Below are 27225 nucleotides of genomic sequence, written 5' to 3'. Positions count from 1 at the left end.
ACCAGCATCAATACAGGCTGTTTCAAATCATGTTACCAAGTGTTCTAAAACCTCAACAATTAAAAACTATTAATTTGGTGAGGATATGGAGAAAACAATGCTTCTGTAAATATTATAATGAAACAAAAAAAAAACAGGTTTCCATGTGTGGTCAATTCATTTAATTGGTGAACACCAGAACGGTAATCCAAATTTGAGAAAATAGAAGCAACATACAACAAAATAAAAAAACAGAGAGTTAGTTAGAAAGAGACTCCCAGAGGCGGTGTGATATGAATCCTGATGTTTGACCATATCAGAAGGAGTAACAGGCACTGAATGTGATTAAGGAGGACACTTAGTATTCTGACTTGAGGTTCGATTACTTATCTTACTTATCTTAGACTTTATCAGAAGTCTCCTTATTGACACTGATTAATGATTTATGCTGAAGTCAGAGTTATGTGTGAATGTCCCGCTTACAGAATACAGATACAGTTGAACAAAGCTGACAGTTTAATTAATTGCTTTTCCAGAACAAATTCTTCTTCTATGGTCAGTCACCACACACACACTACGGACAACGCTGCCTGGGGTTGTACAATTGACTGGTTCTACAAAATACATGATTGTCCCAAATGCCTCCCTACATAGTGCGCTACATTTGACCAGGGCCCATGTGGTAGTAGTGCACTATATAGGGAATAGGGTTCCATTTGGGACGTCGCATACAGGATACAGTCCTTGAAGACTCTATAGTACAGACTGGCTCCAGAGTCTCCTCTAGTGGGCCTGTGGATGTTTAGTCTGTCCTCTAGTGGGCCTGTGGATGTTTAGTCTGTCCTCTAGTGGGCCTGTGGATGTTTAGTCTGTCCTCTAGTGGGCCTGTGGATGTTTAGTCTGTCCTCTAGTGGGCCTGTGGATGTTTAGTCTGTCCTCTAGTGGGCCTGTGGATGTTTAGTCTGTCCTCTAGTGGGCCTGTGGATGTTTAGTCTGTCCTCTAGTGGGCCTGTGGATGTTTAGTCTGTCCTCTAGTGGGCCTGTGGATGTTTAGTCTGTCCTCTAGTGGGCCTGTGGATGTTTAGTCTGTCCTCTAGTGGGCCTGTGGATGTTTAGTCTGTCCTCCAGTGGGCCCGTGGATGTTTACATCCGGAACACTCCGAAGCGTGTCCTCTGTGTCGGGGCATTGAGTGTAGCACTGAGACTCATTCCCAGAACCAGACGGGTGTCAGCCGGGTCGATGATACCGTCATCCCATAGCCTACACAGACGGGCAGAGACAAACAGAACAACATGGAAGATAAGGAAACATACGCTAAAACTCACAATAGATATTATTATTATTTTAATTTTTTTTTAACTGCATTGTTGGTTAAGGGCTTTTATTCAGCATTTCACTGTAAGGTCTACTACACCTGTTGTATTTGGTGCCTGTGACAAATCAAATTTGATTTGAGATACTCTTCATAATTCATTATAAGCACATTAATAATGCCATCATAGACCGCCTTATGAACCATGCATCATATACTGGGTGATGCTGATATCTCACCTTGCGCTGGAGAAGTACGGGCTTCCTTCCTCTTCAAACCGTTTGACGATGGGTTCCTTCATGGCGGCCTCCTGCTCTGCTGTGAACTGAACATGGAAAATTGGTTATATTAGTCCTGTAACAGCCTGGATCAGCCCGATCCAAACCTCCCCTCAGGGACCCCCAGCCGATCCAAAACCCTCCACGGGGACCCCCAGCCGATCCAAACCCCCCCTCGGGGACCCCCAGCCGATCCAAACCTCCCCTCGGGGACCCCCAGCCGATCCAAACCTCCCCTCGGGGACCCCCAGCCGATCCAAACCTCCCCTCGGGGACCCCCAGATATTTCACAATGTTGTTGTAGCCCTGAAGTAGCTCAGCTGATTCATGTAGTCAAGGGCTTGATGATTAGTTGAAAAGGTGAATTAGTTTTAGGGCTGTGATGGTTTTGTAATCTTGGATGACTTAAATGGTCAGCCAAATAACCGTGGTCCAACGTTAGAATAGTAAAGATTAAGATTTAAAAAAATTAAGATTTCAATTTTCTATTCATTCTATTTCTAAGTTTGTTGCTGCTGCAGGGAGGGGGGGACATTGCCGAGGCAACCGAAGGCTGGAACACCTTGTTTTGTTTCATCACGTTGTAAAGAGTCCATGTTATCACAGAAACGGACTCAACCCGTATGAATGGCTGGCCGTCCCATCTTCAGTCAGCTGTAACATTTCTTTTTTTAAACAGTTATTTTATTTCATGACGGTCTTCATCCAATTACACTGCAATTGTGTCCTAATCAGGTATGCTAGCTCTGAAATAGATCAAATACATGGATCGGCTGGGGGTCCCAGAGGAGAGGTTTGGATCGGCTGGGGGTCCCAGAGGAGAGGTTTGGATCGGCTGGGGGTCCCAGAGGAGAGGTTTGGATCGGCTGGAGGTCCCAGAGGAGAGGTTTGGATCGGCTGGGGGTCCCAGAGGAGAGGTTTGGATCGGCTGGAGGTCCCAGAGGAGAGGTTTGGATCGGCTGGGGGTCCCAGAGGAGAGGTTTGGATCGGCTGGGGGTCCCAGAGGAGAGGTTTGGATCGGCTGGGGGTCCCAGAGGAGAGGTTTGGATCGGCTGGGGGTCCCAGAGGAGAGGTTTGGATCGGCTGGAGGTCCCAGAGGAGAGGTTTGGATCGGCTGGGGGTCCCAGAGGAGAGGTTTGGATCGGCTGGAGGTCCCAGAGGAGAGGTTTGGATCGGCTGGGGGTCCCAGAGGAGAGGTTTGGATCGGCTGGAGGTCCCAGAGGAGAGGTTTGGATCGGCTGGGGGTCCCAGAGGAGAGGTTTGGATCGGCTGGGGGTCCCAGAGGAGAGGTTTGGATCGGCTGGGGGTCCCAGAGGAGAGGTTTGGATCGGCTGGGGGTCCCAGAGGAGAGGTTTGGATCGGCTGGAGGTCCCAGAGGAGAGGTTTGGATCGGCTGGGGGTCCCAGAGGAGAGGTTTGGATCGGCTGGGGGTCCCAGAGATTTGGGAACGGCTGGGGGTCCCAGGGGAGAGGTTTGGATCGGCTGGGGGTCCCAGAGATTTGGGAACGGCTGGGGGTCCCAAGGGAGAGGTTTGGATCGGCTGGGGGTCCCAGAGGAGAGGTTTGGAAAAATGCTGGCTGAGGTGATACCTACTGTCAGAAAAAATCTCTAGTGTAGATGTTAATCCACTGGGGTATGGTGGAGGAATACTCACCTCCTATCCTCTCTGGTCTTTAGTCTAGATGTTAATCCACTGGGGTATGGTGGAGTAATCCTCTCTAGTCCGCTGGTCTTAAGTCTAGATGTTAATCCACTGAGGTATGGTGGAGGAATACTCCCCTCCTATCCTCTCTGGTCTTTAGCCTAGATGTTAACCCACTGGGGTATGGTGGAGGAATACTCCCCCTCCTATCCTCTCTGGTCTTTAGTCTAGATGTTAATCCACTGGGGTATGGTGGAGTAATCCTCTCTAGTCCGCTGGTCTTTAGGCTAGATGTTAATCCACTGGGGTATGGTGGAGTAATACTCCCCTCCTATCCTCGCTGGTCTTTAGTCTAGATGTTAATCCACTGGGGTATGGTGGAGTAATACTGACCACCTTGCCCTCTCTAGTCCGCTGATCTTTAGTCTAGATGTTAATCCACTGGGGTATGGTGGAGTAATACTCACCTCCTTGCCCTCTCTAGTCCGCTGATCTTTAGTCTAGATGTTAATCCACTGGGGTATGGTGGAGTAATACTCCCCTCCTATCCTCGCTGGTCTTTAGTCTAGATGTTAATCCACTGAGGTATGGTGGAGTAATACTCACCTCCTATCCTCTCTGATCTTTAGTCTAGATGTTAATCCACTGGGGTATGGTGGAGTAATACTGACCTCCTATCCTCTCTAGTCCGCTGGTCTTTAGTCTAGATGTTAATCCACTGAGGTATGGTGGAGTAATACTCCCCTCCTATCCTCTCTCGTCTTTAGTCTAGATGTTAATCCACTGGGGTATGGTGGAGGATTTACTCCCCTCCTATCCTCTCTAGTCCGCTGGTCTTTAGTCTAGATGTTAATCCACTGGGGTATGGTGGAGGATTTACTCCCCTCCTATCCTCTCTAGTCCGCTGGTCTTTAGTCTAGATGTTAATCCACTGGGGTATGGTGGAGTAATACTCCCCTCCTATCCTCTCTAGTCCGCTGGTCTTTAGTCTAGATGTTAATCCACTGAGGTATGGTGGAGTAATACTGATCTCCTATCCTCTCTGGTCTTTAGTCTAGATGTTAATCCACTGGGGTATGGTGGAGGAATATTGACCTCCTATCCTCTCTGGTCTTTAGCCTAGATGTTAACCCACTGGGGTATGGTGGAGTAATACTGACCTCCTATCCTCTCTAGTCCGCTGGTCTTTAGCCTAGATGTTAATCCACTGGGGTATGGTGGAGGAATACTCCCCTCCTATCCTCTCTGGTCTTTAGTCTAGATGTTAATCCACTGAGGTATGGTGGAGTAATACTGATCTCCTATCCTCTCTGGTCTTTAGTCTAGATGTTAATCCACTGGGGTATGGTGGAGGAATACTGACCTCCTATCCTCTCTGGTCTTTAGCCTAGATGTTAACCCACTGGGGTATGGTGGAGTAATACTGACCTCCTATCCTCTCTAGTCCGCTGGTCTTTAGTCTAGATGTTAACCCACTGGGGTATGGTGGAGGATTTACTCACCTCCTTGCCCTCTCTAGTCCGCTGGTCTTTAGTCTAGATGTTAACCCACTGGTGTATGGTGGAGGATTTACTCACCTCCTTGCCCTCTCTAGTCCGCTGGTCTTTAGTCTAGATGTTAACCCACTGAGGTATGGTGGAGGATTTACTCACCTCCTTGCCCTCTCTAGTCCGCTGGTCTTTAGTCTAGATGTTAACCCACTGAGGTATGGTGGAGGATTTACTCACCTCCTTGCCCTCTCTAGTCCGCTGGTCTTTAGTCTAGATGTTAACCCACTGAGGTATGGTGGAGGATTTACTCACCTCCTTACCCTCTCTAGTCCGCTGGTCTTTAGTCTAGATGTTAACCCACTGAGGTATGGTGGAGGATTTACTCACCTCCTTGCCCTCTCTAGTCCGCTGGTCTTTAGTGATGGTAGCCAGCACGGTGGCAGCCTGCTCTCCACCCATCACAGAGATACGGGAGTTGGGCCACATGTACAGAAACCGGGGGCTGGAGCAGAGGAGACATCTTGCTTACTGTACATGAGGAACCAACGGTCCCTCTAGCTACCAGGAAAGAAGGGCCTAATCCTAGGACCAACCTTCAATAAAATATTTCTGTCCATATAGGGCAGGGATCATCAACTACATTCAGTCGCACGACAATTTTTTTTACATTTACATTATTATTATTTTTTTTAACATTTTTGTCATTTTAGCAGACGCTCTTATCCAGAGCGACTTACAGTAGTGAATGCATACATTTCATACATTTTCTTTCTGTGCTGGCCCCCCGTGGGAATCGAACCCACAACCCTGGCATTGCAAACACCATGCTCTACCAACTGAGCCACAGGGAAGGCTAGTGTGTAGGGTTTTTCTTGCATGGATGGTCGGGGTGCCAGAACATAATTAAAAATACATTTCTAGACTTCAAATTGACCGCAAGAATCCCCAAAACAAATGTTAGACTAAAACAAAATAATTTCAAACCTTGCTTTTACATTTCCGTCTCTATTATGTGTGGGAACACACACGTACATTAAAATCACTTGTGAGCTGATTTCCTGGTGTTTTTACACTCTCATATCCAACAATGAAAATTCCACTTGTTTATTTTTCGCTCAGTACTTAGGGGGGCAGATAAACTCCCCCGGGCCACCAGTTGGGGAACACATATTGGGTATACCCGTAAGCTTGACAAGACCTGTCATTAAGACCTGTATCTATATACTGTGTAGGGTATACTATGTAGGGTATACTATGTAGTGTGTAGGGTATACTATGTAGTGTGTAGTGTATACTATGTAGGGTATACTATGTAGTGTGTAGGGTATACTATGTAGTGTGTAGGGTATACTAAGTAGTGTGTAGGGTATACTATGTAGTGTGTTGGGTATACTATGTAGTGTGTAGGGTATACCTATGTAGTGTGTAGGGTATACTATATAGTGTGTAGGGTATACTATTTAGTGTGTGGTGTGTAGTGTATACTATGTAGTGTGTAGGGTATACTATGTAGTGTGTAGGGTATACTATGTAGTGTATGTAGGGTATACTATATACTATGTAGTGTATACCATGTAGTGTGTATGGTATACCATGTAGTGTGTGGTGTGTAGTGTATACTATGTAGTGTGTGTAGGGTATACTATATACTATGTAGTGTATACTATGTAGTGTGTAGGGTATACTATGTAGTGTATGTAGTGTGTCGGGTATACTATGTAGTGTGTCGGGTGTAGGGTATACTGTGTAGGGTATACTGTGTAGGGTATACTGTGTAGGGTATACTATGTAGTGTGTAGGGTATAGTATGTAGTGTGTCGGGTATACTATGTAGTGTGTAGGGTATACTATGTAGGGTATACTATGTAGTGTTTAGGGTATACTATGTATGGTATACCATGTAGTGTGTAGGGTATACTATGTAGTGTGTAGGGTATACTATGTAGTGTGTAGGGTATACTATGTAGTGTGTATGGTATACCTGTAAGCTCTGCCACACATGCCGTAGTTGCCCGCTCCATACGAGCCACCGATGATCACCGTGATCTTGGGCACGTTGGCACACGCAACCGCTGTGACCATCTTAGCCCCGTCCTTGGCGATGCCACCTGCCTCGTACTCCCTGCCCACCATGAAGCCTGCAGAGAGAGACAGAGAGGGGGAGGACAGGGACAGAGAGAGAGGGGGGAGGGCAGGGACAGAGAAGGGGGAGGACAGGGACAGAGGGAGAGGAGGACAGAGGGGGAGAGAGCGACGCAGGGTCAGAGCACAAAACAAAAAAGATTAAACATTGAACTTCATACACCCTGCCAGCCATGTCTTGTAGAAGGAATCAATCTCGTCTGAACTTACCTGTGATGTTTTGTAGAAAGATAAGTGGAATATTTCTTTGACAGCATAACTCTATGAAATGAGTTGCCTGGAACGCAGTAATGCAGAACTCATTATGTACATAGTGATTATTTTACTGTGAATTAAAAAGATCCTAGTCTATAATCATGTGTCAGATCAACTTCCTCAACCTGCGTAAACGTACTTTCTTAGCAGACTCTGAGAACAGGACTCCATTGTTACCAATGATTCCAACGGGGTACCCGAATATCCTGGAGAACCCTGGGAACAGACAGGAGACGGAATTAACCACACCTGTACTTCAGCGACACACAGGTCTAAACACACCTGTACTTCAACACCACACAGGTCTAATCACACCTGTACTTCAACACCACACCTGTACTTCAACAACACACCTGTACTTCAACGACACAAAGCATTGTCTCTCAAGACATGCAGGGTTATATCCACATACTGGATGTATTTTAAGGTTCTGTACTGTAGATGTTCACCACATGACCAAAAGTATGTGGACACCTGCTAGTCCAATATCTCATTCCAAAATCATGGTCATTAATATGGGTCAGGGCTCTGTGCAGGCCAGTCAAGTTCTTCCACACCGATCTTGACACAGCATTTCTGTATGGACCTTGCTTTGTGCACGGGGGCATTGTCATGCTGAAACAGGAAAGGGCCTTCCCCCAAACTGTTGGCACAAATTTGGAAGCACAGAATTGTCTAGAATGTCATTGTATGCTGTAGTGTTAAGATTTCCCTTCACTGGAACTAAGGGGCCCAAACCATGAAAAACAGCCCCAGACCATTATTCCTCCTCCACCAAACTTTACAGTTGGCACGATGCATTGAGGCAAGTAGTGCTCTCCTGGCATCCGCCAAACCCAGATTTGTCTGTCGGACTGCCAGATATTGAAGAGCGATTCATTACTCCAGAGAACGCGTTTCCACTGCTCCAGAGTCCAATGGCGGCGAGCTTTACGCCACTCCAGCCGACGCTTGGCATTACGCATGGCGATCTTAGGCTTGCAGCTGCTCGGCCATGGAAACACATTTCATGAAGCTGTCGACGAATAGTTCTTGCTGATGTGGCTTCCAGAGGGAGTTTGGAACTCAGTAGTGAGCGTTACAACCGAGGACACATGATTTTTACACGCTACTCGCTTCAGCACTCGGCGGTCCCGTTCTGTGAGCTTGTGTGGCCTACCACTTCGCGGCTGAGCTGTTGTTGCTCCTAGACGTTTCCACGTCACAATAACATCACTTACAGTGAGGGAAAAAAGTATTTCATCCCCTGCTGATTTTGTACGTTTGCCCACTGACAAAGAAATGATCAGTCTATAATTTTAATGGTAGGTTTATTTGAACAGTGAGAAACAGAATAACAACCAAAAAATCCAGAAAAACGCATGTCAAAAATGTTATAAAATTACTTGCATTTTAAATGAGGCAAATAAGTATTTGACCCCCTCTCAATCAGAAAGATTTCTGGCTCCCAGGTGTCTTTTATACAGGTAACGAGCTGAGATTAGGAGCACACTCTTAAAGGGAGTGCTCCTAATCTCAGTTTGTTACCTGTAAAAAAGACACCTGTCCACAGAAGCAATCAATCAATCAGATTCCAAACTCTCCACCATGGCCAAGACCAAAGAGCTCTCCAAGGATGTCAGGGACAAGATTGTAGACCTACACAAGGCTGGAATGGGCTACAAGACCATCACCAAGCAGCTTGGTGAGAAGGTGACAACAGTTGGTGCGATTATTCGCAAATGGAAGAAACACAAAAGAACTGTCAATCTTCCTCGGCCTGGGGCTCCATGCAAGATCTCACCTCGTGGAGTTGCAATGATCATGAGAACGGTGAGGAATCAGCCCAGAACTACACGGGAGGATCTTGTCAATGATCTCAAGGCAGCTGGGACCATAGTCACCAAGAAAACAATTGGTAACACTACACCGTGAAGGACTGAAATCCTGCAGCGCCCGCAAGGTCCCCCTGCTCAAGAAAGCACATATACATGCCCGTCTGAAGTTTGCCAATGAACATTTGAATGATTCAGAGAACAACTGGGTGAAAGTGTTGTGGTCAGATGAGACCAAAATGGAGTTCTTTGGCATCAACTCAACTCGCCGTCTTTGGAGGAGGAGGAATGCTGCCTATGACCCCAAGAACACCATCTCCACCGTCAAACATGGAGGTGGAAAAATTATGCTTTGGGGGTGTTTTTCTGCTAATGGGACAGGACAACTTCACTGCATCAAAGGGACAATGGACGGGGCCATGTACCGTCAAATCTTGGGTGAGAACCTCCTTCCCTCAGCCAGGGCATTGAAAATGGGTCGTGGATGGGTATTCCAGCATGACAATGACCCAAAACACACGGCCAAGGCAACAAAGGATTGGCTCAAGAAGAAGCGCATTAAGGTCCTGGAGTGGCCTAGCCAGTCTCCAGACCTTAATCCCATAGAAAATCTGTAGAGGGAGCTGAAGGTTCGAGTTGCCAAACGTCAGCCTCGAAACCTTAATGACTTGGAGAAGATCTGCAAAGAGGAGTGGGACAAAATCCCTCCTGAGATGTGTGCAAACCTGGTGGCCAACTACAAGAAACGTCTGATCTCTGATTGCCTACAAGGGTTTTGCCACCAAGTACTAAGTCATGTTTTGCAGAGGGGTCAAATACTTATTTCCCGCATTAAAATGCAAATCAATTTATAAAATTTTTGACATGCGTTTTTCTGGATTTTTTGGTTGTTATTCTGTCTCTCACTGTTCAAATAAACCTACCATCAACCTACCATTAAAATTATCTTTGTCAGTGGGCAAATGTTCAAAATCAGCAGGGGATCAAATACTTTTTTCCCCTCACTGTACAGTTGACCGGGGCAGCTCTAGCAGGGCAGAAATTTGACAAACTAACTTGTTGGGAAAGGTGGCATCTTATGACGGTGCCACGTTGAAAGTCACTGAGCTCTTCAGTAAGGCCATTCTACCGACAATGTTTGTCAATGGAGATTGCATGGCGGTGTGCTTGATTATATACACCTGTTAGCAACAGGTGTGGCTGAACTACAAACACAGAGACGCATACAAAGCTCTCCCTTGCCCTCCATTTGGCAAATCTGACCATAATTCTATCCTCCTGATTCCTGCTTACAAGCAAAAACTAAAGCAGGAAGTAGCAGTGACTCGCTCAATACAGAAGTGGTCAGACGATGGACTGTTTTGCCCAGACTGGAATATGTTCTGGGATTCATCCATTGAGCAGTATACCACCTCAGTCACCGGCTTCATCAATAAGTGCATCGACAACGTCCCCACAGTGACCGTACGTACATTTCCCAACCAGAAGCCATGGATTACAGGCAACATCCGCACCGAACTAAAGGATAGAGCTGCCGCTTTCAAGGAGCGGGACAGTAATCCGGACGCTTATAAGAAATCCCACTACGCCCTCAGACGAACCATCAAACAAGCAAAGCGTCAATACAGGACTAAGATTAAATCCTACTACACCGGCTCTGACGCTCGTCAGATGTGGCAGGGCTTGCGAACTATTACGGGCTACAAAGGGAAAACCGAGAGATGCTTTTTATGCCTGCTTCAAGGCAAGCAACGCTGAAGCATGCATGAATGACCTTCTTGATCCAAATCAGTCAGGTTTCAAGACTGGTCATTCAACTGAGACTGCTCTTCTCTGTGTCAGGGAGGCTCTCCACACTGCTAAAGCTAACTCACTCTCCTCTGCTCTCATCCTTCTAGACCTATCTGCTGCCTTTGATACTGTGAACCATCAGATCCTCCACTCCACCCTCTCCGAGTTGGGCATCTCCGGCGCGGCTCACTCTTGGATTGTGTCCTACCTGACAGGTCGCTCCTACCAGGTGGCGTGGCGAGAATCCGTCTCCGCACCACGTGCTCTCACCACTGGTGTCCCCCAGGGCTCAGTTCTAGGCCCTCTCCTATTCTCGCTATACACCAAGTCACTTGGCTCTGTCATATCCTCACATGGTCTTTCCTATCATTGCTACGCAGACGACACACAATGAATCTTCTCCTTTCCCCCTTCTGATAACCAGGTGGCGAATCGCATCTCTGCATGTCTGGCAGACATATCAGTGTGGATGACGGATCACCACCTCAAGCTGAACCTCGGCAAGACGGAGCTGCTCTTCCTCCCGGGGAAGGACTGCCCGTTCCATGATCTCGCCATCACGGTTGACAACTCCATTGTGGCCTCCTCCCAGAGTGCCAAGAGCCTTGGCGTGACCCTGGACAACACCCTGTCGTTCTCCGCTAACATCAAGGCGGTGACCCGATCCTGTAGGTTCATGCTCTACAACATTCGCAGAGTACGACCCTGCCTTACACAGGAAGCGGCGCAGGTCCTAATCCAGGCACTTGTCATCTCCCGTCTGCATTACTGCAACTCACTGTTGGCGGGGCTCCCTGCCTGTGCCATTAAACCCCTACAACTCATCCAGAACGCCGCAGCCCGTCTGGTGTTCAACCTTCCCAAGTTCTCTCACGTCACCCCGCTCCTCTGCACACTCCACTGGCTTCCAGTTGAAGCTCGCATCTGCTACAGGACCATGGTGCTTGCCTACGGAGCTGTGGGGGGAACGGCACCTCCGTACCTTCAGGCTCTGATCAGTCCCTACACCCAAAGAAGGGCACTGCATTCATCCACCTCTGGCCTGCTCGCCTCCCTACCTCTGCGGAAGCACAGTTCCCGCTCAGCCCAGTCAAAACTGTTCGCTGCTCTGGCACTCCAATGGTGGAACAAGCTCCCTCATGACGCCAGGACAGCGGAGTCAACCCCCACCTTCCGGAGACACCTGAAACCCCACCTCTTTAAGGAATACCTGGGATAGGATTAAGTAATCCTTCTAACCCCCCCCAAAAAAAGATGGACTATAAGCCGCAACTTTTTTCCCACGCTTTGAACTTCGCGGCTTAAACAATGGCGCGGCTAATATATGGATTTTTCCCGCTTTCACATTTATGGGTCCTGCCAGCGTGGAGCATTGCCAAAAAATCCACTATCATCAACGGGTTTCGAAAGGCTGGATTGCTGCGTGTTGAAGAGGGCTCAGCGGGGGATTTGCCTCCGGATGAATGTGACGAGAGCGACAATGAAAACGATCCAATATCGGATGAAGCAATTCTGAGACTATTCAACTCCGACACCGAAAGAGATGACTTCAGTGGTTTCAGTGCACAGGAGGAGGAAGATAGTGACCAATGACTTTCTTGGTAGGCTACCGTTTACTGCTAATTTAAAAATTTTTGTTACAAGCCGTGTTTCGTTAAAGCCTATTTATTTTTGTTACAAGCCGTGTTTCATTAAAGCCTATTTATTTTTGTTACAAGCCATGCTTCGTTAAAGCCTGTGTAAAGTTAATTTGTTTCAATGTACCGGTAGGCACCTGCGGCTTATAGACATGTGCGGCTTATTTATGTTCAAAATAATACTTTTTTTAAAATTCAGTGTGTGCAGCTTATATTCAGGTGTGCTTAATAGTCCGGAAATTACGGTAGATGTACTATTGTAAAGTGGTTGTTCCACTGGATATCATAAGGTGAATGCACCAATTTGTAAGTCCCTCTGGATAAGAGCGTCTGCTAAATGACGTAAATGTAAATGTAGTGCACCAGCTGTTCCGGACGACTGTGTGATCACGCTCTCCGTAGCCGATGTGAGCAAAACCTTTAAACATTCACAAGGCCGCTGGGCCAGACGGATTACCAGGACGTGTACTCAGAGCATGCACGGACCAACTGGCAAGTGTCTTCACTGACATTTTCAACCTCTCCCTGACCGAGTCCGTAGTCCCGACCCCAGGCAGTATAAACCCCCAACCCCAGGCAGTATAAACCCCCAACCCCAGGCAGTATAAACCCCAGGCAGTATAAACCCCCAACCCCAGGCAGTATAAACCCCCAACCCCAGGCAGTATAAACCCCAGGCAGTATAAACCCCAGCAAGTATAAACCCCCAACCCCAGGCAGTATAAACCCCAGGCAGTATAAACCCCCAACCCCAGGCAGTATAAACCCCCAACCCCAGGTAGTATAAACCCCAACCCCAGGCAGTATAAACCCCAGGCAGTATAAACCCCAGGCAGTATAAACCCCCAACCCCAGGCAGTATAAACCCCCAACCCCAGGCAGTATAAACCCCAGGCAGTATAAACCCCAAACCCCAGGCAATATAAACCCCAAACCCCAGGCAGTATAAACCCCCAACCCCAGGCAGTATAAACCCCAGGTAGTATAAACCCCAGGCAGTATAAACCCCAGGCAGTATAAACCCCAGGCAGTATAAACCCCAAACCCCAGGTAGTATAAACCCCAAACCCCAGGCAGTATAAACCCCAAACCCCAGGCAGTATAAACCCCAAACCCCAGGCAGTATAAACCCCAAACCCCAGGCAGTATAAACCCCCAACCCCAGGCAGTATAAACCCCCAACCCCAGGCAGTATAAACCCCTAACCCCAGGCAGTATAAACCCCTAACCCCAGGCAGTATAAACCCCCCAACCCCAGGCAGTATAAACCCCTAACCCCAAGCAGTATAAACCCCCAACCCCAAGCAGTATAAACCCCCAACCCCAGGCAGTATAAACCCCAGGCAGTATAAACCAGAGGCAGTATAAACCAGAGGCAGTATAAACCCCCAACCCCAGGCAGTATAAACCCCAGGCAGTATAAACCCCCGGCAGTATAAACCCCAGGCAGTATAAACCCCCGGCAGTATAAACCCCCAACCCCAGGCAGTATAAACCCCAGGCAGTATAAACCCCAGGCAGTATAAACCCCCGGCAGTATAAACCCCCTGCAGTATAAACCCCCTGCAGTATAAACCCCCAACCCCAGGTAGTATAAACCCCCAACCCCAGGTAGTATAAACCCCAGGCAGTATAAACCCCAGGCAGTATAAACCCCAGGCAGTATAAACCCCAGGCAGTATAAACCCCCAACCCCAGGCAGTGTAAACCCCAGGCAGTATAAACCCCAGGCAGTATAAACCCCAGGCAGTATAAACCCCAACCCCAGGTAGTATAAACCCCAACCCCAGGTAGTATAAACCCCAACCCCAGGTAGTATAAACCCCAACCCCAGGCAGTATAAACCCCAGGCAGTATAAACCCCCGGCAGTATAAACCCCCAACCCCAGGCAGTATAAACCCCAGGCAGTATAAACCCCAGGCAGTATAAACCCCAACCCCAGGCAGTATAAACCCCAACCCCAGGCAGTATAAACCCCAACCCCAGGCAGTATAAACCCCAACCCCAGGCAGTATAAACCCCAACCCCAGGCAGTATAAACCCCAACCCCAGGCAGTATAAACCCCAACCCCAGGCAGTATAACCCCCAACAGTATAAAACCCAACCCCAGGTAGTATAAACCCCAGGCAGTATAAACCCCAGGCAGTATAAACACCAACCCCAGGTAGTATAAACCCCCGGCAGTATAAACCCCCGGCAGTATAAACCCCCGGCAGTATAAACCCCCAACCCCAGGCAGTATAACCCCCAACCCCAGGTAGTATACACCCCAGGCAGTATAAACCCCCAATCCCAGGCAGTATAAACCCCCAACCCCAGGCAGTATAAACCCCCAACCCCAGGCAGTATAAACCCCAGGCAGTATAAACCCCCAACCCCAGGCAGTATAAACCCCAGGCAGTATAAACCCCAGGCAGTATAAACCCCCAACCCCAGGCAGTATAAACCCCCCAACCCCAGGCAGTATAAACCCCCCAACCCCAGGCAGTATAAACCCCCCAACCCCAGGCAGTATAAACCCCCCAACCCCAGGCAGTATAAACTGATAGTGACCAGCCTAAACCCCCAGGTAGTAGAAACTGATAGTGACCAGCCTAAACCCCCAGGTAGTAGAAACTGATAGTGACCAGCCTAAACCCCCAGGTAGTAGAAACTGATAGTGACCAGCCTAAACCCCCAGGTAGTAGAAACTGATAGTGACCAGCCTAAACCCCCAGGTAGTAGAAACTGATAGTGACCAGCCTAAACCCCCAGGTAGTAGAAACTGATAGTGACCAGCCTAGTACTGACCTGTGACCACTGTATCTCCGTAGAAGGCTTTGAACTCATCAAACCGGCTGCCATCGACAATCCTTGCTATCACCTGGCAATCACACAGTAGAACACAGATATATTATAAACACAACCTAACAGTCCATTTAAAATGCCCCTCTGGGACATGGACCCCCATAATAACAATAATAATAACAATAATAATAACAATGAACCAGTACAATATTGTTTTAGCTCATCCATTCCCCTTGGACTCCCATAATAACAATAATAATAACAATAACAATGAACCAGTACAATATCATTTTAGCTCATCCATTCCCCTTGGACTCCCGTAATAAATACATTAATAAAACGTGGGGAAGTACCTCTCTGACATCAAAGTTGCGTTTGAGGTTGGCTCCTACGATGCCATACAGCTCCTCAGCTGGGTAGAGAGGATCCTCGGGGGGCTCTGTGGTCACCTGGCAACACACCAGGTCCATAACATCACGTCAATAGAGGGGCAGGAGAGGAGAAGAGCAACAAACTACCTACATGTTTCAATGACCAAGTCTCTTTTTCTTTCATATTTGTTTTTCTGAGAAAAAATTATTTAAAAAAATAAATAAATCGAACAAACATTAGCTACACAAGAAACCAACAACTCCTTTGACATCAAAAAACGATAGACCTGTAATCCCTTCTATATTTTGGTTGGGGTTTATATTTTCTTTCCAAAAACACTTGAGCGTTCTGTCTCTGGTCAACTCTCTCAGAATGATCTTCTGGACCCCTAACCAGTCAGGCTTCAAGACGGGTCACTCTTCAAGACGGGTCACTCAACCAAGACTGCTCTTCTCCATGTCACAGAGCCTCTTTTCTCCTTCCCCTCCCTACTGACACCCAGGTGGCGACATGCATCTCTGCGTGCCTGGCAGATATCTCAGCTTGGATGTCGGCCCACCACCTCAAGATCAACAAGATGGCGCTGCTCTTCTTCCCAGGAAGGCCTGCCCGCTCCAAGGCCTCTCCATCACGGTTCACAACTCCAGTGTCCCCCCTCTCCCAGAGTTCAAAGAACCTTGGCGTGACCCTGGACAACACCCTGTCGTTCTCTGCAAACATCAAAGCAGTGACTATGTTCTTGGTGTAGTTGAGGTCATAACCCACCTGTATGTTGAGGTCATAACCCACCTGTATGTTGAGGTCATAACCCACCTGTATGTTGAGGTCATAACCCACCTGTATGTTGAGGTCATAACCCACCTGTATGTTGAGGTCATAACCCACCTGTATGTTGAGGTTATAACCCACCTGTATGTTGAGGTCATAACCCACCTGTATGTTGAGGTCATAACCCACCTGTATGTTGAGGTCATAACCCACCTGTATGTTGAGGTCATAACCCACCTGTATGTTGAGGTTATAACCCACCTGTATGTTGAGGTCATAACCCACCTGTATGTTGAGGTCATAACCCACCTGTATGTTGAGGTCATAACCCACCTGTATGTTGAGGTCATAACCCACCTGTATGTTGAGGTCATAACCCACCTGTATGTTGAGGTTATAACCCACCTGTATGTTCTTGGTGTAGTTGAGGTTGCGGACGGCCTTGCGAGCCAGGTGAAGGGCGTGGCTATCGTCTAGAGCGTAGTGGTCTGTTACACCTGACTTCCTGTGGGACAGGAAACATGAAACAAACATGGATCAACACTGGATAGAGGAACCAGACCTAACCAATATCATACTGATACCTGCTCCATGGTACCATACAGTACCTAACTCATACCATACAGTACCTACCATACCTAACTCATACCATACAGTACCTACCATACAGTACCTACCATAACCTAACTCATACCATACAGTACCTACCTACCATACCAAACTCATACCATACAGTACCTACCATACAGTACTACCATACCTAACTCATACAGTACCTACCATACAGTACCTACCATACCTAACTCATACCATACAGTACCTACCATACAGTACCTACCATACCTAACTCATACAGTTCCAGGTAGAACCCATGTAAAAAGGATTCTACATGGAACCCAGAAGTGTTCCTAGCTGGCACCAAAAAGGGCTCTCCAAAGAGTCATTCAGCTATGGGGACAGCCGGAGAACCCTTTCAGGTTCTGGGTAGCACCTTTACAGTGTAACTAACCTGATCTTTTTAGAGGAAAGGTGAGACATTGTAGACATTAAGCCATTTAGGACCTGCGTCATACTGACTAATAGAAGAACCCAGTGGTGGAAAGTATTTAAGTAAAAAAATACTTTTTGGTATTTTTTTTTTTTTTTACTATTTATATTTTTGACAACTTTTACCCCACTACATTCCTAAAGAATAGATGTACTTTTTACTCCATATATTTTCCATGACACCAAAAAGTTACATTTTGAATGCTCAGACAGGACACCAATTAGGTCCAATACCGGCACCTATTAATAGAACACCTGGTCATCCCTACTGCCTCTGATCTGGCGGACTCACTAAACACACATACTGCGTTTGTAAATGATGTCCTAGTGTTGGAGTATGGCCGTCGGTCCGTAAATACATTTTTTTTTAAACAATAAAATTGTGCTGTCTGGTTTGCTTAATATATGGAGTTTGATGTAAAGCATTTACTTTGACAATTTAGTATTTTTTCCCACCACAGAAAGGACCAACGCTGTATTTGTATTTATTATGGATCCCCATTAGTTCCTGTCAAGGCAGCAGCTACTCTTCCTGGGGTTTATTATGGATCCCCATTAGTTCCTGCCAAGGCAGCAGCTACTCTTCCTGGGGTTTATTATGGAACCCCATTAGTTCCTGCCAAGGCAGCAGCTACTCTTCCTGGGGTTTATTAAGGATCCCCCATTAGTTCCTGCCAAGACAGCAGCTACTCTTCCTGGGGTTTATTATGGATCCCCATTAGTTCCTGCCAAGGCAGCAGCTATTCTTCCTGGGATTTATTATGGATCCCCATTAGTTCCTGCCAAGGCAGCAGCTACTCTTCCTGGGGTTTATTATGGATCCCCATTAGTTCCTGCCAAACCAGCAGCTACTCTTCCTGGGGTCCAGCAAAATTCGGGCAGTTTATACAATTTTAAAAACATTACATTCCCAGATTTCACAACACAGTGTTCCCTCAGGCCCCTACTCCACCATGATGTCATACTGCCTGATACCTGCAGTGAAGATCCGCCCCTCCAAGATCCTCAGCAGAGACTGTCTCACCTGTTGCTGCTTTTACCTGAAAAACAACACAAAGGGTCGTCATGACACAGGAGGGTCGTCATGACACAGGAGGGTCGTCATGACACAGCAGGGTCGTCATGACACAGCAGGGTCGTCATGACACAGCAGGGTCGTCATGACACAGGAGGGTCGTCATGACACAGTAGGGATGTCATGACACCTCCCTTATCTCACCTCATTTGCTCACATTGTACATACTTATTTTCTACTGTATTATTGACTGTACGCTTGTTTATTCCATGTGTAACTCTGTGTTGTTGTATGTGTCGAACTGCTTTGCTTTATCTTGGCCAGGTCGCAATTGTAAATGAGAACTTGTTCTCAACTTGCCTACCTGGTTACATAAAGGTGAAATCATTTTTTTTTTTTTTTTATAAAAATAAATAGCACCGAAAAGATACATCATTTTCTAAATGCTAAATATCTATAATACGTTATGTAGTCCTCACCAGAGGGGGTCCTCCCAGGAAGATGGTTCCTTGTTTCCTGACGATGATACTCTCATCAGCCATGGCCGGGACATACGCTCCCCCTGCTGTACACGACCCCATGACCACCGCTATCTGGAATAACACATAACCACTGTTATCTGGAATAACACATGACCACCGCTATCTGGAATAACACATGACCACCGTTATCTGGAATAACACATGACCACCGTTATCTGGAATAACACATGACCACCGCTATCTGGAATAACACATAACCACCGCTATCTGGAATAACACATGACCACCGCTATCTGGAATAACACATGACCACCGCTATCTGGAATAACACATGACCACCGTTATCTGGAATAACACATTTACAAACATATACTGAACAAAAATATAAAACGCAACATGCAACAATTTCAAAGATTTTACAGAATTACAGTTCATATAAGGAAATCAGTCAATTTAAATTAATGAATTAGGCCCTAATCTATTGATTTCACATGACTGGGCAGGGGGTGCCACAAAAAAAAAGGCCACTCTAAAATGCAGTTTTGTCACACAACACAATGCCACAGTTTTGAGGGAGGGTTCAATTGGCATGTTGACTGTAGGAATGTCCACCAGAGCTGTTGCCAGAGAATTGAATGTTAATTTCTCTCCCATAAACGTCATTTTAGAGAATTTGGCAGAATGTCCATCCGGCCTGACAACCACAGACCACGTGCATGGCATCGTGTGGGCGAGTGGTTTGCTGATGTCAACATTGTGAACAGAGTGCCCCATGGTGACGGTGGGGTTATGGTTTGGGGCAGGCATAAGCTACGGACAACAAACGCAATAACATTTTATCGATGGCAATTTGAATGCACAGAGATATCGTGACGAGATCCTGAGGCCCATTGTCGTGCCATTCATCCACCTCCATCACCTCATGTTTCAGCATGATGATGCACAGCCCCATGTTGCAAGGATCTGTACACAATTCCTGGAAGCTGAAAATGTCCCAGTTCTTCCATGGCCTGTATACTCACCAGACATGTCACCCATTGAGCATGTTTGGGATGCTCTGGATAGACGTGTACGACAGCTTGTTCTAGTTTCCACCAATATCCAGCTACTTCTCACAGCCATTGAAGAGAGTGGGACAACATTCCACAGGCCACAATCAAAAGCCTGATCAAGTCTATGTGAAGGAGATGTGTCGCGCTGCATGAGACAAATGGTGGTCACACCAGATACTGACTGGTTTTCTGATATCCGATGGGGACGGAGGGCGACGTCTGATCACACATTACATCTAGATCTGAATATCCATGGTACCATACAGTACTATGATTAGAAAAGTGATAACATATCATTCACAAGTGATAAGCTAATATTGTCACCCATCAGATTATTCTTGATTTAAATCTTGTCTTTACATATACTAAATAATATATATGTGTGAAATTAGTTTTGATGCAGAATGGACCGTTATCATGCACCTGTATTGAAACCGGGGCAGCAGGGGAAAAATACATGTCATCTATGCACTTAAATAGCGAATGGAGGACGCTTTTCCCGTGGTTCATTTTCATGCCACTCAGGCAGATTATACTCCTGTTGTAAAGAGAAGCAATTTGCTTTATATTAGGAAAGCTGAGAAATAAATATAGTAGGCCTACCCTATAGAAATCTGATCCTCCTCTTTTTAGTAGAGGCCATCACTCTGTTTTCTCACGCAATTGCAAATAAAATAAAAAATAAAAATCACATGTGCCGATTACAACAGCTGTAGACCTTACCGTGAAATGCTTACTGACGAGCTTGTTGTATTCGGCGCGTGAGACAAATAACATTCTATTTTATTTTTGATTTGATATTTTATCGTGAGGTACCTTGGCAATTCCCAGCACTAATTATGGGTCAGACTCTACTCCACTCCACCTTTCAGAAAATGACCTGTGTAAACAGGCTGCGGTCTAGTGGTAAAGTTCACGGTGTGTATGCTCCTTTCCCCACCGGAGACCGGGGTTCAATCCCCACTCCCCACTCCAATCAGTTTATCACATATGATTTCCTCTATTTAAATCGTGTGTAAATATACGCCCAAAAATATATTTACAAAAAAATACACATTACCCGTGCTATTCATCGCCCGTGCTATTCATCGCCCGTGCTATTCATCGCCCGTGCTATTCATCGCCCGTGCTATTCGTTACCTGTGCTATTCGTTACCTGTGCTATTCCGTCTGAGGAGAGGCGAGCCTGGTTGAAGAAGATCCGTCCAAAGTGTTCTCTGTCTGGGAAGACCTCGGCCTGTCTGGGGAGGTTGGCTCCCCCGGAGTCCACTGCAGAGGCACACAATCACAAATCAACCCCCCTAGTCCCTGAGTCCACTGCAGAGGCACACAATCACAAATCAACCCCTAGTCCCTGAGTCCTTTCCCCTCCGGAGTCCACTACAGGAGACAAACCCTGGGAGAGTGTTACATTGATAACACAGCTATCTATCCCCATGCTGCCACCAGTATAGAGAGTGAGAGGGCACTCACCCAGGTATATACATGGCAGGTGGTTCTGCTGAGCTATCTCCTGGGCTCGGAGGTGCTTCTTCACTGTGACTGGGTAGTAGGTGCCTCCTTTCACCGTGGCGTCGTTAGCAACAATAACACACTCCACCCTGGATGGGAAGACGACCAATCAGATGAGTAGATAACAACAAAAAGGACTGCTGGAACAATAAGCATTATGACTGGAAGATAAGTCTGAAACACACCACGTTCATGGACCTGTGTCTACAGCGTCTACAGTACTCTGTCTACAGCACTCTACAGTGTTGTGTTTACAGTACTCTACAGTGTTTAGTGTTTACAGTACTCTACAGTAATCTACAGTACTCTACAGTGTCTACAGTACTCTACAGTGTCTACAGTACTCTACAGTGTTTACAGTACTCTACAGTGTTTACAGTAATCTACAATACTCTAGTGTTTACAGTACTCTACACACCCTGAGACTCTGCCAATCCCTGTGATGATGCCTCCTGCTGGAACCTCCTCTTTCCCATAGAGCTCGTATGCTGCAAACTGGGAGAATTCCAGGAACGGAGACCTGCAGAGAGAAACACAATACAGGAACCCTCAGACCTGGAAACGTCAAAACAAAGTGGTTTTGGAGCCTCTACAGAGGATACATCTACAACTAGGTGTTCAGAGAATAGTCGCGTGTGTTTACCCTGGGTCCAGCAGTCTGTCTATACGTTCTCTGGGGAGAAGCTTCCCTCTGGAGATGTGCAGATTTCTGGCACGTTCTCCTCCACCTGGCTCAACACATTATCAGACAGGCTGATCAACAGGCAGGCTGGTCAACAGGTCAACAGACAGGCTGGTCAACAGACAGGCTGGTCAAGAGGTCAACAGGCAGGCTGGTCAACAGACAGGCAGGCAAGTCAACATGCCATCAGACAGGCAGGTCAACAGGCAGGCTGGTCAACATGCCATCAGACAGGCAGGTCAACAGACAGGCAGGTCAACAGACAGGCAGGTCAACAGACAGGCAAGTCAACAGGTCAACAGACAGGCAGGTCAACAGGTCAACAGACAGGCAAGTCAACAGACAGGCAAGTCAACAGACAGGCAGGCAAGTCAACAGACAGGCAGGCAAGTCAACAGACAGGCAGGCAAGTCAACAGGCAGGCTGGTCAACAGACAGGCTGGTCAACAGGTCAACAGGCAGGCTGGTCAACAGGTCAACAGACAGGTAGGTCAACAGGTCAACAGACAGGTAGGTCAACAGACAGGCTGGTCAACAGGTCAACAGGCAGGCTGGTCAACAGGCCATCAGACAGGCAGGTCAACAGACAGGCAGGTCAACAGGTCAGCAGACAGGCAGGTCAACAGGTCAACAGACAGGCAGGTCAACAGACAGGCTGGTCAACAGACAGGCTGGTCAACAGGTCAGCAGACAGGCAGGTCAAAAGACAGGCTGGTCAACAGGTCAACAGACAGGCAGGCAAGTCAACAGGCAGGCAAGTCAACAGGCAGGCAAGTCAACAGGCAGGCAAGTCAACAGGCAGGCTGGTCAACAGGCAGGCTGGTCAACAGGCAGGCTGGTCAACAGGTCAACAGGCAGGCTGGTCAACAGGTCAACAGGCAGGCTGGTCAACAGGTCAACAGGCAGGCTGGTCAACAGGTCAACAGGCAGGCTGGTCAACAGACAGGCTGGTCAACAGGTAGGCTGGTCAACAGGTCAACAGACAGGCATGTCAACAGACAGGCAAGTCAACAGACAGGCAAGTCAACAGACAGGCAAGTCAACAGGTCAACAGACAGGCAGGTCAACAGGTCAACAGACAGGCAGGCAGGTCAACAGACAGGCAGGTCAACAGGTCAACAGACAGGCAGGTCAACAGGTCAACAGACAGGCAGGTCAACAGGTCAACAGACAGGCAGGTCAACAGACAGGCAGGTCAATACCGGACATTACTACATCTGTTAACATTCAAAAGAGTTTTCACATGTGAAGGTGCCAACCTAACTTACCCAATTTGATTTTCTCCGATCTGCCTTTCAACTCATCAACAAGGACTTGCATTCGTTCATAGTTTTCCTGAAAAGATAAGTATAATAATGTGAAATGCCATAGTGTATTAGTGTAGTATGAGTGGGAGCTTCCAGAGCAGGTTATAAATCAGGCAAGGACTAGCTAGTATCCTAGCTATTAAAAATCTATCCTAGTCAGGCCATTCCTCTGTTCCAGCTGTCTGAGGTGTTATTAGATAAGATACTGTTTGGCTTAGCACAGAGAATTTAACCAACCTTAACTTAGAGATACTTACTCAATTCCCAACTTGGAAGACTACTGTCACGAGAATGTTCAAATCCCAATGATGATAACTAAACAATCATTTAAGCTTTGACCAATTCCCCGAGGTTTGTAAGACCCTGGGTTTAATAATAATAATAATTAGGCAAAGTCTCAGATTCTGCAAAAGGTTCATTCTTTATTCAGAGAGTACTCTGAAGTCAAAAATTAGAACACAGTCATTTTATAACTCACACACACCAGTAGAAACTCCACCTCCCTTTAGGTGGGCTGTATTTTCCCACAATACTAACACAAAATATCTCATTATCTTCTAGCCATTTCTAACAGTTACTCCCCCTTACCTAGGGGAGGCCTCTTTCCTGTTATTTGGTTTCAGATTTATCACAAGTCGACAGTTCAGTTGGCCTTGAATGTCTCAACTCTACCCAGCTCATATTGCGAAATAGTAACACAATGGTCAAGTCACTCACATGATGGAATTATGACTCGAACACATTTCATACAATTATATGATTTCAGGGTGGAATACTTTAGTCATTACTTTAAAAATATAAATTCCTTTATCAACTACCAATGTCTTTTACGTCCATGTTTAGTTGCAGGGGGTTAGAAAAAAAACGTTATTAAATTAAATAAGCTTTCTCTGCCCTTAACCTTGTTCTGAATACCTACAAAACAAAGGTCATGTGGTTTGGTAAGGTGTGATTACTACCTCTGAGGGTTTAGAGCTTGAGGTAGTCACCTCATACAAGTACTTGGGAGTATGGCTACATGGTACACTGTCCTTCCCTCAGCACATATCAAAGCTGCAGCCTAAGGTTACATTTAGACTTGGTTTCCTTTATTGTAAATCACTCCTCTTTCACACTACCTTCTTGCCCTTTGTGCTGTTGTCTGTGCCAAATAATGTTTGTACCATGTTTTGTGCTGCTACCATGTGTTCCTACAATGTTGTTGTCATGTGTTGCTACCTTGCTACGTTGTTGTCTTAGGTCTCTCTTTATGTAGTGTCTCTTGTCGTGATATGTGTTTTGTCCTATATTTATTTTGTATTTTTAATCCCAGGCCCCCGTCCCCGCAGGAGGCCTTTTGGTAGGCCATCATTGTAAATAAGAATTTGTTCTTAACTGACTTGCCTAGTTAAATACAAAAATATAAAAAAATGTTGCTCCATGATGTAATCCAACAATGTATACACTGCCATCAAGTCTATTTTAAATGTTCTGATCTGGACAGGTGTGTGTCCACCCCAACGTGCCACCTATCACCATGACACCTGTCCAGATCAGAACATTTGAAATAGACTTGATGGCAGTGTATACATTGTTGGATTACTTCATGGAGCAAAAAAAAAGTTTATTTAATAAGGGAATCTTTTCTAAATTCAAAACGAACCACCTGCAACTAGACATTAAGGGTAGTGGTGTTATGTTTGATAGTGGAGCTACGAGGTGTGGGTTCAAACAGTGTGCCGATGTCTGTATCGCTCTATCAGAAGCACGTGATTAATGACGTCTGAAGCTTTGTTTCGTCGAACACTTGATTAGTTTGATATTGGTTTAGTTATTGGTTTAGTTTAGTTATTTACAATGACGGCCTACCCCGGCCAAACCCGGGCGACACTGGCCTAGTTTAATAAAGGTTCAATTAAATTTAAAAAAATTTAAAAGATGAACGTCATAGCAGCAACGCTAGATGGAGCCTATCTACACTAAAACTTCCGGTTTGGGGATTTTGCCTTCAAAATAAAAGTCTGCGGTAAAACGTTATGCATGTTATTCGAATTCCGTATTTTTTGCTGCTTTGCAAATTAATAATGTCAAGAACATAACCTACTGGTAAAAAACATACAATCAAGATAATGATTGTACGAATCCTGCTTATTTACTGGTGATATTGTTCTTCAAGGAACAATTTTGAAATGTAATGTCTGAGAAAAGTCTCACTGTATCATTGTTCTATTGCACTGTACAGGAAAAACGATAGTTTGTGTGTCTGCAGAAATGACGCAGTCACGTTGAAATGACGCCGTCACGTTGAAATGACGGCGCCACGTTGAAAGTCACTGAGCTCTTTGGTAAGGTCATTCTACTGACAATGTTTGTCTATGGAGATTGCATGGTGGTGTGCTCGGTTTTATACCTGTCAGCCAAATCCACTAATTTGAAGGGGTGTCCATATAGTTTGTTATATATAGTGTATGAACTAACTTTACATTCAAACTCACCTGTTTTGTATTCTAGGGACTCTAGTGACTAGACTGGACCCTAGTTTTATGGACACCAATCCATTGTTTTTCCATGTACAGTGCAATATTTATACCATATAGTGTGCAGGCACCCCACTTTAAGCTGTTTGACCACAGTAAAAGGCCACCAACACTCTGTATTATTCAGAGCCCCATGAAATAACAACATATATACATTCTACAGACCCTATTGAGTCACTCCCTACATTACTTATATTGCGTCACCTAGAATAATTTTTGCTCTATAAACCAAGATTGTGTATTTCATAAACAGTGATTTGCATTGGGGTCATTTATTTGACCTTGGAACGTGTTTTAAACGCCAACTTGTATGAAAAATGTAACTTTAAAACAAATCACTGTTAATGTTTAGACACTTTTTTCTTCATATTATTATTGTTGTTTTTATTATTATGAGTAAATACACGTTGACACTTTTCTACTATGACGTGGGGGGACTTTTATTTTTAAAAATTCCGGAATTCCATGACCCGGAAGTACTTTTTTAAGCGTTGCTGAGGAGACGATGTCGGAGCAGATGCATTTGCCCTTCTCAATTTTAGCTAGCCCTGGCTAATTACAGTACATGTTAGCTAGCTAGCCCTGGTTAATTACAGTACATGTTAGCTAGCTAGCCCTGGTTAATTACAGTACATGTTAGGTAGCTAGCTAGCCCTGGTTAATTACAGTACATGTTAGCTAGCTAGCTAGCCCTGGTTAATTACAGTACATGTTAGCTATCTAGCTAGCCCTGGTTAATTACAGTACATGTTAGCTATCTAGCTAGCCCTGGTTAATTACAGTACATGTTAGCTAGCTGGTGATACAGGGGTTGAAACGAAATTGCAAACAACTGACAATAAGCCAGCTAATTTATCTGGATAGCATTACTACACTCATTGAGAGTAATTCATTTCCAAGGGCAGTCCGAGGTAGCAGCGTCTCACAATGATACGTTTTCCCATTGACCCTCCACCACCTACCGCAAACTCCGCGGACTGTGTGTCAGGCTGTGTACCGACGGCTGCCACTCTGTCACCGTGGTAAAGTCGTGTTGTTGCTACTGGCAATCCTCTGCAACGAAGCAGGGTCAGCCATGGCCTGAAAGTCTGAAGAAGCATGTTTTTTGACAGCTAACTAACTAACCACCTAGTTAGCAACTGTGCAGAGATATTTGTTATTGCTCGACCCATAAAGCATTGATCAAGCACAGTATGTTAGTTTACCGCCGCCTCCTGGACGGGCGTGGGGGAAATACATCTAAAAACTGGAGAAATAAAATGTAATGTAACAAAACCACCAACTAATTAACTGATCAAAACAAATAACATTTAATCCCTGCCAATTTAATTTGTTATGTATT

General features: G+C 46.0%; 1 protein-coding gene across 2 annotated transcripts; it reads right to left on the bottom strand.

Annotated features, from left to right (window-relative positions):
• Nucleotides 1-146: 146 nt before the first annotated feature.
• Nucleotides 147-27088, bottom strand: mccc2 (methylcrotonyl-CoA carboxylase subunit 2). Of its 2 annotated transcripts, XM_014143558.2 has the most exons (17): nt 26846-27088; nt 23329-23395; nt 22022-22106; nt 21797-21898; nt 21340-21467; nt 21023-21135; nt 18812-18925; nt 18293-18357; nt 16676-16775; nt 15484-15579; nt 15134-15206; nt 7239-7315; nt 7055-7121; nt 6684-6840; nt 5090-5204; nt 1532-1617; nt 147-1240 (listed from the first exon to the last, which is right to left on the bottom strand). In XM_014143558.2, exons 1-17 carry the CDS (start codon nt 26981-26983, stop codon nt 1123-1125), a joined length of 1701 nt encoding a protein of 566 aa, XP_013999033.1. In that variant the 5' UTR covers nt 26984-27088; the 3' UTR covers nt 147-1122. The 2 variants fall into 2 exon arrangements, with proteins under 2 accessions (XP_013999033.1, XP_013999034.1); XM_014143559.2 differs by lacking the exons at nt 7055-7121; nt 7239-7315.
• Between the last annotated feature and the right edge of the window lie 137 nt (nt 27089-27225).

The sequence above is a fragment of the Salmo salar genome, chromosome ssa15 (assembly GCF_905237065.1).
Source record: "Salmo salar chromosome ssa15, Ssal_v3.1, whole genome shotgun sequence".
Lineage (NCBI taxonomy): Eukaryota > Metazoa > Chordata > Actinopteri > Salmoniformes > Salmonidae > Salmo > Salmo salar.
The sequence above is the reverse complement of the archived record's forward strand: the minus strand, read 5'-3'. Positions and strand labels throughout refer to the sequence as shown.